The sequence below is a fragment of the Mustela putorius genome, unplaced genomic scaffold (assembly GCF_011764305.1).
Source record: "Mustela putorius furo isolate JIRA1106 unplaced genomic scaffold, ASM1176430v1.1 tig00003858_pilon_pilon_pilon, whole genome shotgun sequence".
Classification (NCBI taxonomy): domain Eukaryota; kingdom Metazoa; phylum Chordata; class Mammalia; order Carnivora; family Mustelidae; genus Mustela; species Mustela putorius.
In genome coordinates, this window is record NW_025422010.1 from 52,521,502 (window position 1) to 52,536,387 (window position 14,886).

A 14,886-nucleotide genomic window follows, 5' to 3' on the forward strand; every position below is an offset into this window, starting at 1 on the left:
CTGACGCTGCAAGCCTGCAGTCGCACGTGCGCCTGTGCGAGTGGCTGGATTCTGACAATGTGGGGGAGGTTACGTATTAATTATCAGTGCTGCCTGGAGTAATCATGTTTTTTAATTGCTGCTCTTTTGCTTCTTCACAGCGAATTATTGTTAGTTTTGTTCATCATTATCAATTTAGTTTGTTGTGAGTTGTTTTTAACCCCATAGTATGCAGTAATGAATATTTATGAATTTTTAGGCTATAATTTTCCAAAATTGCTCTGGAATGTATACTGAAGCGGATGTATACATATTTGCCCCATCATTTGCTAATATGAGAACGTTTCATCTGTAATGTGTGCACTGCATGGAGTGTCGGCATGCAAATTACAATAGAACATGAAAGTGAATCTAATAAAATACTGGGTTATTTTACATTTACATGTTATTGGTTTTAAAAAGTGAACATATGAGTAGTAGTTTAATCTTAACATAAAAAATAAGCAAAATATGTGTGTGTGTGTGTGTAGTTTTTGTTTTTTTTTGTTTGTTTGTTTTGTTTTATCCTATTTTGATTAACTGGAACAAGACAAAATTGTGAATCATTATTCAAAGCCAATAGTCTCCAAACTGTGTTTTATCAGATGTTAATAGGTTTTCTGCAAATGATGGATTCTTTACTCGCATAAATTGGGAGAAAGTGGTTATTATTGTGTTTCCCTTTTCCAGATTTGCAAGGCCCTTTCTTTAGCATACCACGATGGTTAATTTTATGAGTCAACTGAGAGAGGCCATGATGCCTAGGTATTTGGTCGGACACCCGTCTGGAAGGTATTGCTGTGAAAGTATTTTGTAGATGAGATTAACAGGTAAATCACTGGACTTTGGGTAAAGCCCACTGTCCTCCCTAAAGTGGGTGCGTCTATTCAAAAAGTTGAAGACTGTTAGAGAAAAAAATAGTAACCGCTAAGGAAGAGGGACTCCTGCCAGCATTTTGTTTGGGACTCAAGCTGCAGTGTCAACCCTTCTCTGGGTCTGCAGCCCCCTGGCCTGCTCTGAAGACTGCCAGCTTCTACGGGTACAAGAATCAATTCCTTAAAATAAATCTCTTTACAGATATATATATACAATATGATAAATTTATATACATATTTGTATATAAATATACACACATATACACATATGTGTGTATATGTTTCTCTAGAGGACATGTCACACATGTTAAAGGTTCTAGAAGTTTATACAATTCAAAAAAAAAAATCCCTATTTAACCCAGTGTTTTCCCAGTTTATTTAACCACGAAAATTTTTTCATATAACACCTACAACTATCTCAAATACGGCTTGGGCCAGTTTCTTCTCAAGGCTTGACTCTAGACAGAGCTGATCTGTATGCAGCCTCTGTCAGTAACGGCAGACTCTAAACCCATCCAACTCAGGAACCAATAGCACAACTATTGGAACAAAAGACTCGACCTGCCCTTTTCTTCTGCACCCGGTGCTGGCACAGGGAAACGGCTGCGTGTTCTGTGGGCAAAGCGAGGTGAAAATACTCACTGTGGAGTCGGTTCCACATACAGCGACGTCTGATGAAAATAACTACCAGAGGAATGGACCCCATAGCTGGGCTTTTGTCAAAGGCTCTTTTGTGGCTATTTCTGGGGACTGGTGAGTCGTCCTGAAATATCACCCATGACAGTGCATCATGGCACAAGGCAACGCGCGAATGGCAGGGGGCCCGACAGGACAAGCCAGCTCTGCCTCCTCTCTTATTGTCCCTTCTTAAATGTGTCCTCACAAACGGTCCTCACTGACCCCAATTTATCCTTCAGAGCTTATTCTAGAAGCCATTGCCTTTTCTGACTCCTCCCTTCCCCAGAACCCACCAGATCAGCCTGCCCTCCCTGCTGTCAGGTACGTTCAAACACCAAGTACCCCTGCCCTGGACACAAACAGTGTTTCTTTATTAATGCCGGTCTTCCCTCCAGGACTGCGAGGGCCAAGAAGCCAGTGGCCACTTCCATCTCGTGTCTGTCGAGCCGCGGGAATGGCACAGGAGGGAACAAGCGACCCGAGGAGATCCTACTCCTCTCCGCTCCCAAGGGCGTCCGCCACATCAGTTACCCTTCCTCGGTTGCCCAGCTGGCGGAGTCGTCTTTCCTCTCACCTGTCTCGAAAGACCTTCACTCTTTCAACGTTTGGAGAAAATCTGTGCCAAGAGTCCACGAGATGTTCACACGTAGGTGTATGCACATGTGCACAATACACACGCACGTGCGCACACGCATGCCCATTTCTGCATCGCTGACTCTTGCAAATAATAATCTATACGTTCAGTTACCAGCAAAATAGTGTGAAGAGATAGGCAAGCAAGGAACCGGAGGAGGAAGGAGACTGAATCCAATTACAGCTCTGTCCTTTTCTGGGTCAAGTAGAATTGCGCACAAATTTTCAAACCTATAAAAAGAAAGGGAGAGGCTCAGTCTGGGTCGAGGATCCGTCCCCCCTCCCCCCGCCCCAGGTGCCATTTCCCCAGCCCAGGGCTACACTACGTACACTGAACGTGCATTTTTCTTCAAGAGTCATTGCTGGAAACAAAAGCATTGAGAAAAATAATGCATTGGCAGGGAAAGAGGCTTTCATTTCAAGAAACTCAGCTGACTATTCAGAGGGGACACATCTGTCAGGACTGAGGGTGGGGGTGACACACAGTGGATGCCAGTCCTGGCTCCAGTCACTCCCTGTGCCCCGCCCCCATCCCCTCCAGACCTTTGGGGGTACTCAAACACAGTACCCCTTTGCAGGAGGGGCCAGAATGGCAAAGACCTTGGAGTTGACACAGGTTCCCCCACTTCTTCCACCCTTACACCCAGAGGCAGAAACCTTGCACTAGCTATCCGAATAGAGCCTCTTCTACAGAGCTTGCCAACGTGGGGCTCCCCAGGCAAGATGTGTGTGCAGGGCTCACCTGTGCTCCCCTATCATTCACTCCAGGTCCCGCCAAGTCTACAGAGAAGTCTCTAGATAAGACTCTAGATACAATCCAGTCCTGCGCTTGGAGGAGCTAAGACCTGGAAAGGCTAAGGTATTTAACAAGGGCCTTAAATGCCTTCTTGCCCCCTTTGAGTTAACTCCTTCTCTAGCTGAAAGAAACGCACAAGCTTGAAGAAGCAGTTACAGTAAGGGAGTCCCTACCCGCCCCAAAATACACACATGCCCACTCACTCCGAGACCGGGGAAAGGCATACAAGAAATTCCAAAATACGCTAAATAAATTTCACATTTCCAAAAAAGTCTGGACTCCCTAGTACAAAGCTTGCTTTTTGGTACAACGAAAGGGTATCTCACACTTTGCAAACTATGGGGAGGGGCACTTGGGTGGCTCAGTCTGTTAAGCAGTTGCCTTCCGCTCAGGTCATCCCAGGATCAGGTCCCATACCTGGCTCCCTGCTCAGCAAGGAATCTGCCTCTCCTCCTTCCACTTCTCCTGTTCAAGCTCTCCCACTCTCAAATAAATAAAATCTTAAAAACAAACAAACAAACAACCCCCCCCCCCCCAAAACCTATGGGGATTATTTCCTAATTGCCCAGAGAGAGCCAGGTCATGCTTATACAAGCATGCATGCATGATCAGATCATTGATAAGCCCTTATAAAGGATTAGGCCACTTGCAAACTGAGCTGAAACTCATTGATGTGATCCAGAGTTACTGAAAGACAGAATGCTTTTATCAAAAAAAAAGGCTCTCCTGAAAACTCTGTCGCACTGATGAGAACGTGCATAGAAGAATGCCTTTCCAGATTCAGAGCCAAGAGGCAGATGACATGGGGGGCCTGGGTGAAGCTGTCCTACACATAGTAAAATGAGATGTCCACCTGGGGCCCGACACACGCAATGCCATTTCAAGACAGCAGAAGGACAAAGTCGGGGCCACGGGAAGTCATGAAAACCCAAGTTGCAATAAGACCAATCCTCAGTCTTACTCATCACAAAGGCATTCTTTGGCTTCTCGGAGAAACTGCTTGAAGGTCACCTCCACTTAAAATTCTTGGCTCAGGAGCTCCTTGTTGCTTTATTACCCTAGTCTATTAAAATTCTTAGAGTAACTGATGATGAAAATTCCAGCGCATTTGCGCATTTTTTTTCCTTCATAGAGTGGGAAGAAAAAAAACACACACACAAAAAACCAGCACGCGAGTCTATTTGAAATCGTTTTATGAATTTTAATCATAGCAAATGTTTTTAACAGTAGTCATAAAATCAACATTACCACATATACAAAGGACAAGACACCAGTTTGGCATACAAAAATACCATATATTAAAATTGGGTTCATTGGAAAATCTCAAGACTTGCTAAGACACCATCTACACCAGAGAAAGCAAGCAAGAATGCTTTTAAGACATTCAGATTTATAAACAGCAGCTTGATATCCCACTTCCAAAGTCAATTATTTGGCAACATTTGAACAATATTTTCTACACAGCCCAGCAGCTCATTTATCTGTAGGGCAATTTGGCCCTTTAAAACAAAAGCTTCTAAAATAAATAATCTGCATAATTGTGAATGAAACATGTCAAGGACTTGAGTTAGCCTCTCAGCAGCATTAATCTAGCCATCTAAAACTGGAGTATTAGCTCTTGAGAGGGCCAGGGAGCCCACCAGTGGGGCTGGAAGACCGGCGGGAACAGCGCAGAGCGGCTGCGTGGCTTATGATGGGGGAGTCGGGACCCGTCCCAAGCTGCAAGCAGCCTCCCCACTTGCAATCGTCCATTGAGACAAACAGGACCAGGTGGTGGAATAAAGAAAATATAATGACAACCACCAGGATTGAAAACCAAAATACTCTTGGATGAGTCTTCCCAAGAGATCAACCTACTCAAGTCAACCACAGACCCGGACAATGCATTCCACTGCTAAGAGGGTATTATTAGAGTTCGTGGCTAATGACCTAGCAACCAATTCTAGAACAGGCTCAGAGATTGTCTAGTGTGTGGACAACTCAGGGGTGGGGGTGGGGCAGCTTGGATCCTCTCACTGGCCCAGCCCACTCTGTCTTCAACTTAGACTCTGGAACTGAATTTGGTAGGCCAGCCTAGAATAACAAATTGTGCTTGTCTAAGTTATTCCTAGTCGTCCTTGGGTTTCTTTCTTCAGCTGGTTTCTACAAAGACTGACCTTCAGCTCTCACATCTTTTGTTCTCCAACCATGATCCCACTACAGATTTCTCTCCTTTTATGCAAGTATTTTCTGTCTTGAGCACATCTACCTATTGCTATCGACCCAAGGCCACGTCTCCACTGCTCCCACACAGGATCTGTCTCTCAGCCAGAAAAATCAGGCCAGGAGCTTCCTAAAGCACAGTGTACGACAGCACCTACTCTGTCCTCCCATCTAAACAGAGAAGACACAGATTGAGGTCGAGGGGACATCTTCCTCCTCTTTTTCCTCCTTCTTACACCGCATGGTCCTTTACCATCCTCACAGTCAATCATCTACTTCCAGATTCTCAAATGTCAAATTCAAAATGGAACATCCCTTTGGAAAACTAATTAGAATAACCCAGTAACTCACAGGGAGAATACAGAAAACCCTCACCCAGGCTACTAGCCCTGCACCCTGTGGTGATGAATTTAGAGCAGTGTTCTAGAAGAACAGGGACAACTCTAAGAGAGCACCCCCAGAAAAAACAAAAAAGACAATGCATGCTGATGCAGACTTTAAAAGACTCCTCTGTACTTTGCCCCAAATATTACTGATTGTCCCTATAAAAGATCATAATATGAATAGTATCAAAAACCTTAGACTAGAATAATAAAGTCCAGCTAACAAGATGAGTGTTTTCAAGCACCACTACATCATAAGGGAGATATACATAGTGGGATACCCCGGGCAGTGAGTCCTGAAAAAAAAAATCCATTGGCCCAACTGTGCAAGGAAACTTGTGCAGAAAAATTGGAGCCACGCTGCATGAGTTCAGGAATAATGGTACTCCACCCCTGAGCCAAAAAACAAGCCATTTGAAAGACAAAAATTAAATGCCCGTCCTGCTTGTGTTCTTCAATCATCAATGGCTTTCCAATAAAATGTATAGAGGAGAACCCACCTCTTCATAGGTTTGAAGTCTCAAGGGTTTATTCATCTAGACATTCCCAAAGGTGGTTGGTTTGATATAATGTATGCAGCCTACAGCATTTGTTAAGAAATTAACATCTAAGTTCAACATTATATAACCCACAAATTGGAAAACATGACTAACAACATTTTTTTACTTGATTTTTTAAACTCCTGTTACAGCTAAGTCGTGTGTGTGTGTGTATATCTATATATGTCTATACCTGTATGTGCAAATATACACTATATATATATAAATATACACTATATATATATATATATATATAGTGAATCATGTCAGGAAAAAATTCAATGGCTTTAATTTCCACTTATTTTTTAGAAATATTTCATGCTTAATAAAAATTTAACTGAGTTTAACTAAAATTTAACTAAAATTCACTGCTTTTGAGATAGATGAATACTTTCAACACAGCTACTGGATTTTCTTGATGACTCCATTCTTTTCTGGAGCTTCTGTTTTGGTTAAGGGTTACCTTCTATGTGATGTTTTCCTGGGAATGACGAAATGGTCACGAAGACCAATCAACTGACTGGTGACACGTTTTGTGTGGGAACAAAATGCAGACTGACTGACAGTATCATTCTTTTAGGAGAAGATAGAAATTCAAACCTTTTTGATATCACTCCTCTCATACCAATAACCTCTGGGCTTCTAAATTCCTCTTAAGTCTGAAGACAAACTATCATTTTGGCAAAAAAAAAAAAAATTAAATAATTTTAAGAGATAAGCTAAAAAGGTCATGCCCACTGACGAGTTCTCAAAAAAAAATTATATTTTGCTAAAATTTTTTAAAATTTTGCTAAATTGAGGCAAATGCAATGTTCACATTACACTCAGAAACAATGAAAAGTAGACTAGCCAATTCTGACACCACACAGGATTTCAAATAAAGCAATGTGAACTCTTCAAATCAAAATCCAGACTAGAATAAATATCATACTATCAGGAAGAGTCTCATCTTTCTATGAAAATGTATCTCAAACTCAATTTTCTGCTTTCCTTTATTCACTTAAAAAGCAATTTTCGTAACTTTAATAACCTTTTAAATTCCCTGAACAATGTTTTTTAATGTTTAAAAAAAAAAAAAGCCTTTGTGCAAGGCTGCAAATTTGCAATTTGTTCAGTAATAAGAGATAAAAGGAAAAACCAAACAAGACTGCACGTGTCAAATCTCACTCTAAGAGCAGTACCTACGTTGTAGTCCAGCATCTGAAAATGGATCCTCATACCAAATACAACGACAAGCCAGCAGACTTCAAGGGCAAACAAAACCCCTCTCTAAACACCGCAAAACATGATTGCTCTTACATTTCACACCTTACTCATGCAATGATGAAGTCTGGGTAAGATGCTTGAAGTGAAGAGGAATTTCATTAGACTTTTTTTTTTCTGTTTTTCTGTAACATTTACTTTTTGGCCCTAAGATCCTAAACACAGTTTCACAGTATAGGTCATGCATAGCTTGCAAGTCAAACGTTTTTACAGCTACTGTCTAACTATTTTTGGACAACAGATTTACATGCAGCTAATGATCCCAGACGAGGGGCTTCATAAAACACTCTTTATGCCTCACTGACCATTCTATGGCCCAAAGTATGTAAGTAATAACCCCAAAGGGTAATCAATGAATTTGAATCATCATACTTGAGATCATATATCTTTTAAGCCCAGAAAGGATTTTTTCTTTTTAAGCAACTGCATGTTACTAAACTGCAAACTGTTCTCTTTTCTCTTAGCCCTACTCTGTACTCCGTCAACACCCTCATGCTAGATCCCACTATGCAACCCTCCAGAATTACACGGTCCAATACAGTAGTAACTAGCCACAGGTGAGTGACTATGTTTAGATAGCTTAAATAAAATACAAAATACATTCCTCAGTCATACTAACCCCACTTCAACTATCCACTAGCCAATGTGGCCAATAGCCACTATATTGGACCGCATAGGCCATAGAACACTTCCGTCACCGGAGAGAGATCTATTGAACAGAATAGCTCTAAGCTGCACCAGCACATGGGTTAACCTTCAAGTGACCTACTTTTAGGTCATGCTAAAGACTGAACTTAATTGCATTCTTAAAGAAAATACCTTTTACGCTTTCTAATCATAAAGTATGACTGAAACTGAGAACCAATTGGCCTTTTCGATCACAACTTGTGCCCCAGGTCACTGTACAAAAATTTCCCAAAGACAATGCTTTTTGATAGCATTCTTGGTTGGTTGTACTTAACATATGAAGTATTCTCTTGCTTATGTCAAGATCATTAATAAAGATGAAAATTCATGCTTCTTAAAGTTTACTATTTACACAACGCTCATTGTCCTTTACATAAGGGTGGGGGGAACCAATGGTTGGCAATTTAAAAAATTCAAATCACATCATTTTTTATTAAATGTCTATACTCATCCTTAACTCAATCGTCCTTTCGTTTCCCAGAGAGGTAGATGCTAACTAAAACGGATATATATATATATATATTTAAAACAACAACAACAACAACAAACTAAAGCACTATTGAGTGAGTAAAGGGTATTTATTCACCCTCCAAAAGATCAGAGCCCAACAGAGACATCAACAGGCCTCGGAAAGAGCAGAGAATAACGCAGTTCTTGTCTCCATTTTGCTGCAGAATTACAAAGGGCCACACACCTCTGTGGGCCTCCATGGACTCATGCACAAAAGGAAGCCACCAGAGGCTGCTCTCAGCTCTGACTTTCTGTGCTTTCAGTTGTGATTTTTTTCCCACTGATGTGCAACTGTGAATTCCGGGTGATTGTGTCCCTGGACTTTTGTCACATGGGGTAGATGAGTTGTTAGTGTCGTGGGGAAATGCCAGAAGAGGCCAGAGCGATGGGATGCCAACTAACATGAAAACATCAAGTGTACAAAAATTCTATCTGCAGGCTGAGCTATGACGCACAGAAACACACGCACACACGTGTGCACAACTGCACACTTTGACAGGCAATACACAAGTAACTCCAGGCAGAATCCATTGAAACAGTATTTCTTAGGTCAGGAAGACGCACACACAGAATTCTGATTTGGGTGTTATTGTTACCTTAAATTGTAAAGTCAATAATCTATCACAGGGCTGATTAATTTGGCACTGCTTCACTGCAGCTCTAGCGTGGGACTGTTTTTAAGTTACGTGGACATTTTTACTCTACAGCTTTGCACTAAGAAACACAGAGTGCTCTACCGCCACACATTAGTGCTATATAAAACCTAATTAACACGCAGGGCTCTAGTTCATACTACACTACAGGGCCAGTCATTTCATACTGAACATAGACAGACGTAGATATCATTCACAAAAGCAACTCAAATATGGCCTGGCTGAAAACTGCAAGGGTCAAGCCCGTTTGAAATGTAGCATTCTTAATGCAACATTTTCCGTGTTTTGTTTTTTTTTTTTTTTTCCTTTCCTCCAAGAGGTATAGAAATTAGGTCAGACATGCATCACGGCAGCCTGGCAGAGTTTGAGAAATCGACACTAACCCAACAGTGTATTATGTTACGTAATAGAGGATAGTATTTAGTTAATAGGATACCTAAATTATTAATACCAAATAAATCCTAGATTATTTGTTGTATAATGCCCAATAGCTTAGACAATAAAATGGCATTTTAACCTAATTTCTACTTTGAGCTTTCAAATACACTTGCTCCATGAATTCCATAAAAGAAATTAGAAGAGAACCGTAAAGCTGATGGCTATTTCTGAATGCACACACATCCAGACACAGGAAATTACCACTTCCACACCAGCAGATCTTTCTTCACCAGCGTCCGCAGATCACTATACTTTTAAGAATATTCGAGAATTTATGATGAACTGATCCACTTTAGATTGGGAATGTGAGTCGTTAGTTTACCTTGTCACTTTTCTCAATAAAAACATATTTTGAAATACAAGACATTTTCTCACTTGTACCAACAAGAGGAAATTGGAATCCTAAATGGTTTAAACTCTGACGGAATGACATCGTTCAAAAAGCAATCATGGCCTGTCTATTAAAATGTCAGTCCAGGTTCGCCATCGATGAACAATACTCATATCTATCATGATACCTCCAAACCCCGAGCCAAGACAGCGTCTTCTGTCACTTTCCATCTGTGCCTCACAGAGTACAGGACTTGGCTATGCAGGAGTAGCAAATGTTGGAAGTGATGCGTGCGCGACACTTCCCTGGGAGGGTCCTGGGTCCTGGCGCTCGAGAGGTGGCCACAGAGTCAGACCCTGGACTCATTCAGGCCCACAAAGTCTTACTCCTGGGATTCTTCTGAAAAGATTCAAAACCTGAGGTAAATCAAATGACACATATACACGCCCACACAAATAACACAATATTTACATTTAAAATTCTTACTTCGTGAGATGGCTTGAGAAAAATTGGCATATAGGGTTCCTGTGGGATTAGGCATTTCTCATTATTACTCAGTTTATTGCTCTCCTGTTGGGCTTTCAGTTTAATAAACACGTAGCAAGCTCTAATTACAAGGGAAGAAAAATGGAGGTACAGAACAAAACACAACACACTGGAAACACTTGTTCGGACACTTTCTTCCAAAAAAAAAAAAAAAAGACCATCCACTTCACTTATTTTAATTTAGGTGCCATTCAAAAAGTAAAGTATAAAAAGCCTTAGCAACTAAATGAAGACTGGATTTCCATTAAAAAGGGGAAAGGAACCAGCACTGCACAGTCGTCGCTGAATTTTTAGGGGGGATTCTCAGGTTTAATTCTATTTGTATACATAAGCATCTTTGTTTTAATCTACCACATTTAGAGAAGATCACATTGTACGCACTTGCACAGTTTAACGTCTAAGTGGAATACATCTATCTGGTAACAGGATTCTGACAAATCATAAATCACAGTCCATTTAATAAATGATTATGGGGATGCATGCAATCGTCTTCAAAGCTGTTGCCACCAACGCTCAATGATTTGCCCGGTATCTCGCTGAGACCTCGCGTCTGCCCTTCGCGTCTGTCTCCGGTTAATCAAGTGGCAGCCCAGAGGCCAGCGCTGGCACCCAATGATCAGCGTCGCCCCCCATCTTCTCGCTGCGATCCCATCACCAACACCTGCTCAACCCCGAGTTGGCACCCACGAGAGACTCCCCTGCCACGCTGTTCAGCCACAGGAGATCACAGTGAAGCGCTTCGAAATGCAAGACATGTTGTGCAGCACGATGCCCAGCAGGAAGACGAGGACGCAGGCCACCAGGATCACAGTGCACACCCCGGACCAGGTGGAGCTTTTGGCCACGCCCCGCCGGTCGGGCTCTTCCTCCACCGCCTCCTGGGGCGCCCCGCCCTGCAGAGGCTGCTGTTCCGCGGGGATGGTCACCACGGTGACCGGCTTCTGCTGGCTCCCCGGCAGCAGGCGGCAGCCCATGTCTCCGGGCAGCAGCGCTCGCTCCTTGGAGATGGGCAGGGGCAGCATGTAGCACCCATTGCTGGGAAGTTTGATGAACACTGGGGTGTGCTCAGACGCGTGCGGGATGGCGATGACCGCCAGGACCTCGGGGTCGTCGGGGAGCTGCGACACGGAGAAGCCCGGGGGCAGCTTGGTGACGCCCCGGCACCAGGGGCACCTCACGTCCTTCTGGCTCGTCCTCATCTGCTGGAGGCACACTGAGCAGCAGGTGTGTTTGCAGTCCAGCAACTTAGGCCTTCGCCGGGGGCTGTAGTAATTGAAACAGATCTGACATTCCAGCAAGGAATCCTGGGAGAGCGTCTCCATCGCGCCTCTGGGAAGCAGGAAGGCCAAGGCCAAGGGGAAAGAGCTTGTTCTCAGGGGCACGCACTCCCACGCCTTCCTTCTTGGCTTTCCAAAGTCGTGAGGGGATCAGGGAGCTCACAGGCACGGAGCATACTTGAGTGTGTTCATTTCTGAAGAAGACAAAAAAATGCAGAAAAGTTAATTATTTCAAACAAGCTGAGGTGTCAGCACACCAGCCAGGGTTCAAAAAGTCTTGACACTGGGTCAAAACATAAAAATTTCCCACTCGGGAGAGATTACAGGAGTCCCACTTGTAATGCCCAGTGGAAGATAAAGGAGTTGTCTCAGGCGGCTTCTTCCGGTAAATGCCTTGCTCATTTCTAAAGGGAATGCTTTCATGGGGGTACACATGCCCCATATTTCATAAAGAGGGAGTCTTGATTATATTTTGTATATCTCGGTGGACCTTGGCTTGTTCTTCTAAAATACACCGGAGAAATTCTCTTGCTTCAAATAACTTTGTATCATCTCCTAAAAGTAAATTTCTTTCCTTCAACCCGCTGGTCGTCTTCTCCTGACTCGACTTACCCTCCTGCCAACTTCCCAAATCTAGGGAGTCCATGTAACTTATTTGCTCAATTCCTCTCTCAAAGGAAATTAAAACAGTGTTGCCAAATATCTGGGGATCCCTCCCCCCCCACCAACCAAATCATTGAAATAAAGTAATGCTTGTCATTCGGTTTCAAAAGAGACAAAAGCTCAAAACAACAGCAACAATGGCCAGCCACAGCAATGATCCTTCAGGTAGCAGGGGTCACAAAGGCACACCTAGTATTTTCCATCCGTTACTTTAATTGCAATACTATTTAGGCTCGCACCCAGGAACAGGACTGCAAGCAAGTACTATTAACTCACCAGTCGTAACCAAGTATTGTCTACAAGAGGTTACCAAAGAAGACTGGCAGGCAGCCCCCACCATAAAACGAAAACAGTGTAAGCCTTCTGGTACTGACTGAGAGGAAGCAGAAAGACTTAGTTCAACTTAACTGGGGTCTGAGGAAACCCCTAAGGCTCCAGTGTTGTAGTGAAGGCTGCTAATTCTATTTCCTATTGAAAGTGTCCAAATTACCGGTCTCTGGATGGAGTCACAATGGCTCTGGAAAGAACGACCCAACCACTATTGTAGAAAAAAATCACCAGTCCTTGAACCCCACCCACTCCCAGGGCCGGGAGCTAATAACAGGGAAAAGTTCCAGCACACGTTTCTTAAAAAGCAAACCTCTTTTTTCTAACTTCCCTTGTGAAATCAAGAATGTACTCCTTGCCAATGATATGATTTGTTAGAAATCAGAATTAGAAATGGAGGAAATTTTTAAAGCAAAATATAATCACTGGTGAAAATAACAACAATAGCCCAAACCAGCAACATACCGTGAAACATTTTCGATGTAGTAAGAGTGCCTCGATTAAATTACTGAAAGTCAAACAGAATAACAGAGCATTCAGAAAGTTCATATCATAATCAACTGCTTATCTATCCACTAATTCAAGAAATGTTTATTGAATAATTGAAATCTGCTAAGGGTAGAACTCAAATATTCTTGATGAAAAAACATATTATCGGGTGATGGAGGTATTAATTAGCTAGATGGGGGGGCAGGGGGTCCTTTCACAATGTCCATATAGCAAATCACCACCACGCACACCTTCAATGTCTTACAGTTTTGTCAGTTATACCTCAATAAAACTGAAAAAAAAAACCTGAAAAAAGTAAAAATTAAAGCTATCTGTAGAGCATCTATCAGGCACAAAGCACAATGCTTTGGGCATATAGATGAAACTGATCCAAATCCTACTCTTAAGCAATTTGGTTGCGTAAGAAAGAAAACATGAATAGCTTTTCGCTTCCCATTCATTTATTCATTCAGATTCTTACTGACCATCTCCACGTGTCAAGCATTATGGTATTTGTTTTTGTCCCTTGTAACCAAGACCTTGTCACTGCCAGTAAGAAACTCCCAGCCTAGCAGTAACCAGTTATGCGTGTGAACAGCTGTAATACAAACACAGAGGGAAACGTGCCGGACAAGGGCAGGAGGAACCAGGGAAGGCTCAACGGAAGATCTGGATTATGGAGAGAATTTGGACATATAAAAGCAGGGGGCAGGGGACGCCTGGTTGGTTCAGTTGGTTAAGCAGCTGCCTTCGGCTCAGGTCATGATCCCGGCATCCTGGGATCGAGTCCCACATCGGGCTCCTTGCTCCGCAGGGAGCCTGCTTCTCCGTCTGACTCTGCCTTCCACTCTGTCTGCCTGTGCTCGCTCTCGCTCGCTCTCTCTGACAAATAAATAAAATCTTAAAAAAAAAAAAAAAAAAGCAGGGGGCAGATCATTTTCAGGTTCAGAAATCAGTGTGAGCCAAGGAAAGAGCATGAGCAGCTGCAGAATTATTTCTAGGCTCTACCTGTGGCACTGGCTGGAGGATTTTTTTTTTTCCTAATATGAGAGTAACTTGAAAATCCCCCCTAAGAATTTTATAGTTTTAGCTTTGATGTTTAGGTCTTTGAAAAAGATGCCTTTTAGTTTTTTATGATTTTATTTCTCAGTAATGTCTACAACCAATGTGGGGCTCAAACTTACAACCCTGAGATCAAGAGTCTCAGGCTCTACCAACTGAGCCGGCCAAGGTGCCCCCAGATGCCTTTTACAGAAATGAGATTCTTGGAGAATTTGCAAGCAGCCTCCCACTGGCCCAGCCTGAGAGCGCATTCCTGCAGGGAGGGGAGAGGGGAGTATGGCCAGGCACAGACCACACACTGTGGACAGCCTTGAGTGCCAAGGATGTGGGGCTTTCTGGTGGGCGATGGGAAAACACCAGAGAGGGTAGGAGTATGAGAATGAGGGGGCGCCTGGGTGGCTCAGTGGGTTAAGCATCTGCCCTCAGCTCAGGTCATGATCCGGGGGACCTGGGATTGAGCCCCACGTGGGGCTGTCTGCTCAGCGGGGAGTCTGTTTCTCTCCCTCTTCCACTGCT

At 43.0% G+C, this 14,886-nt stretch overlaps 1 protein-coding gene across 4 annotated transcripts in view; it reads right to left on the reverse strand.

Annotated features, from left to right (window-relative positions):
- Positions 1 to 4,180: 4,180 nt before the first annotated feature.
- RNF152 (ring finger protein 152) overlaps positions 4,181 to 14,886 on the reverse strand; it is a 77,100-nt gene continuing 66,394 nt past the window's right edge. For 2 of the 4 annotated variants that reach the window (XM_045065685.1, XM_045065686.1), the window contains one exon: positions 4,181 to 12,023. In XM_045065685.1, coding sequence (XP_044921620.1) covers positions 11,263 to 11,874 — 612 coding nt within the window. In that variant the 5' untranslated portion in view covers positions 11,875 to 12,023 and the 3' untranslated portion in view covers positions 4,181 to 11,262. Of the gene's footprint in view, positions 12,024 to 13,284; positions 13,621 to 14,886 lie in introns of those variants that run through there. The other 2 variants (XR_006602152.1, XM_004745588.3) reach the window with 2 other exon arrangements.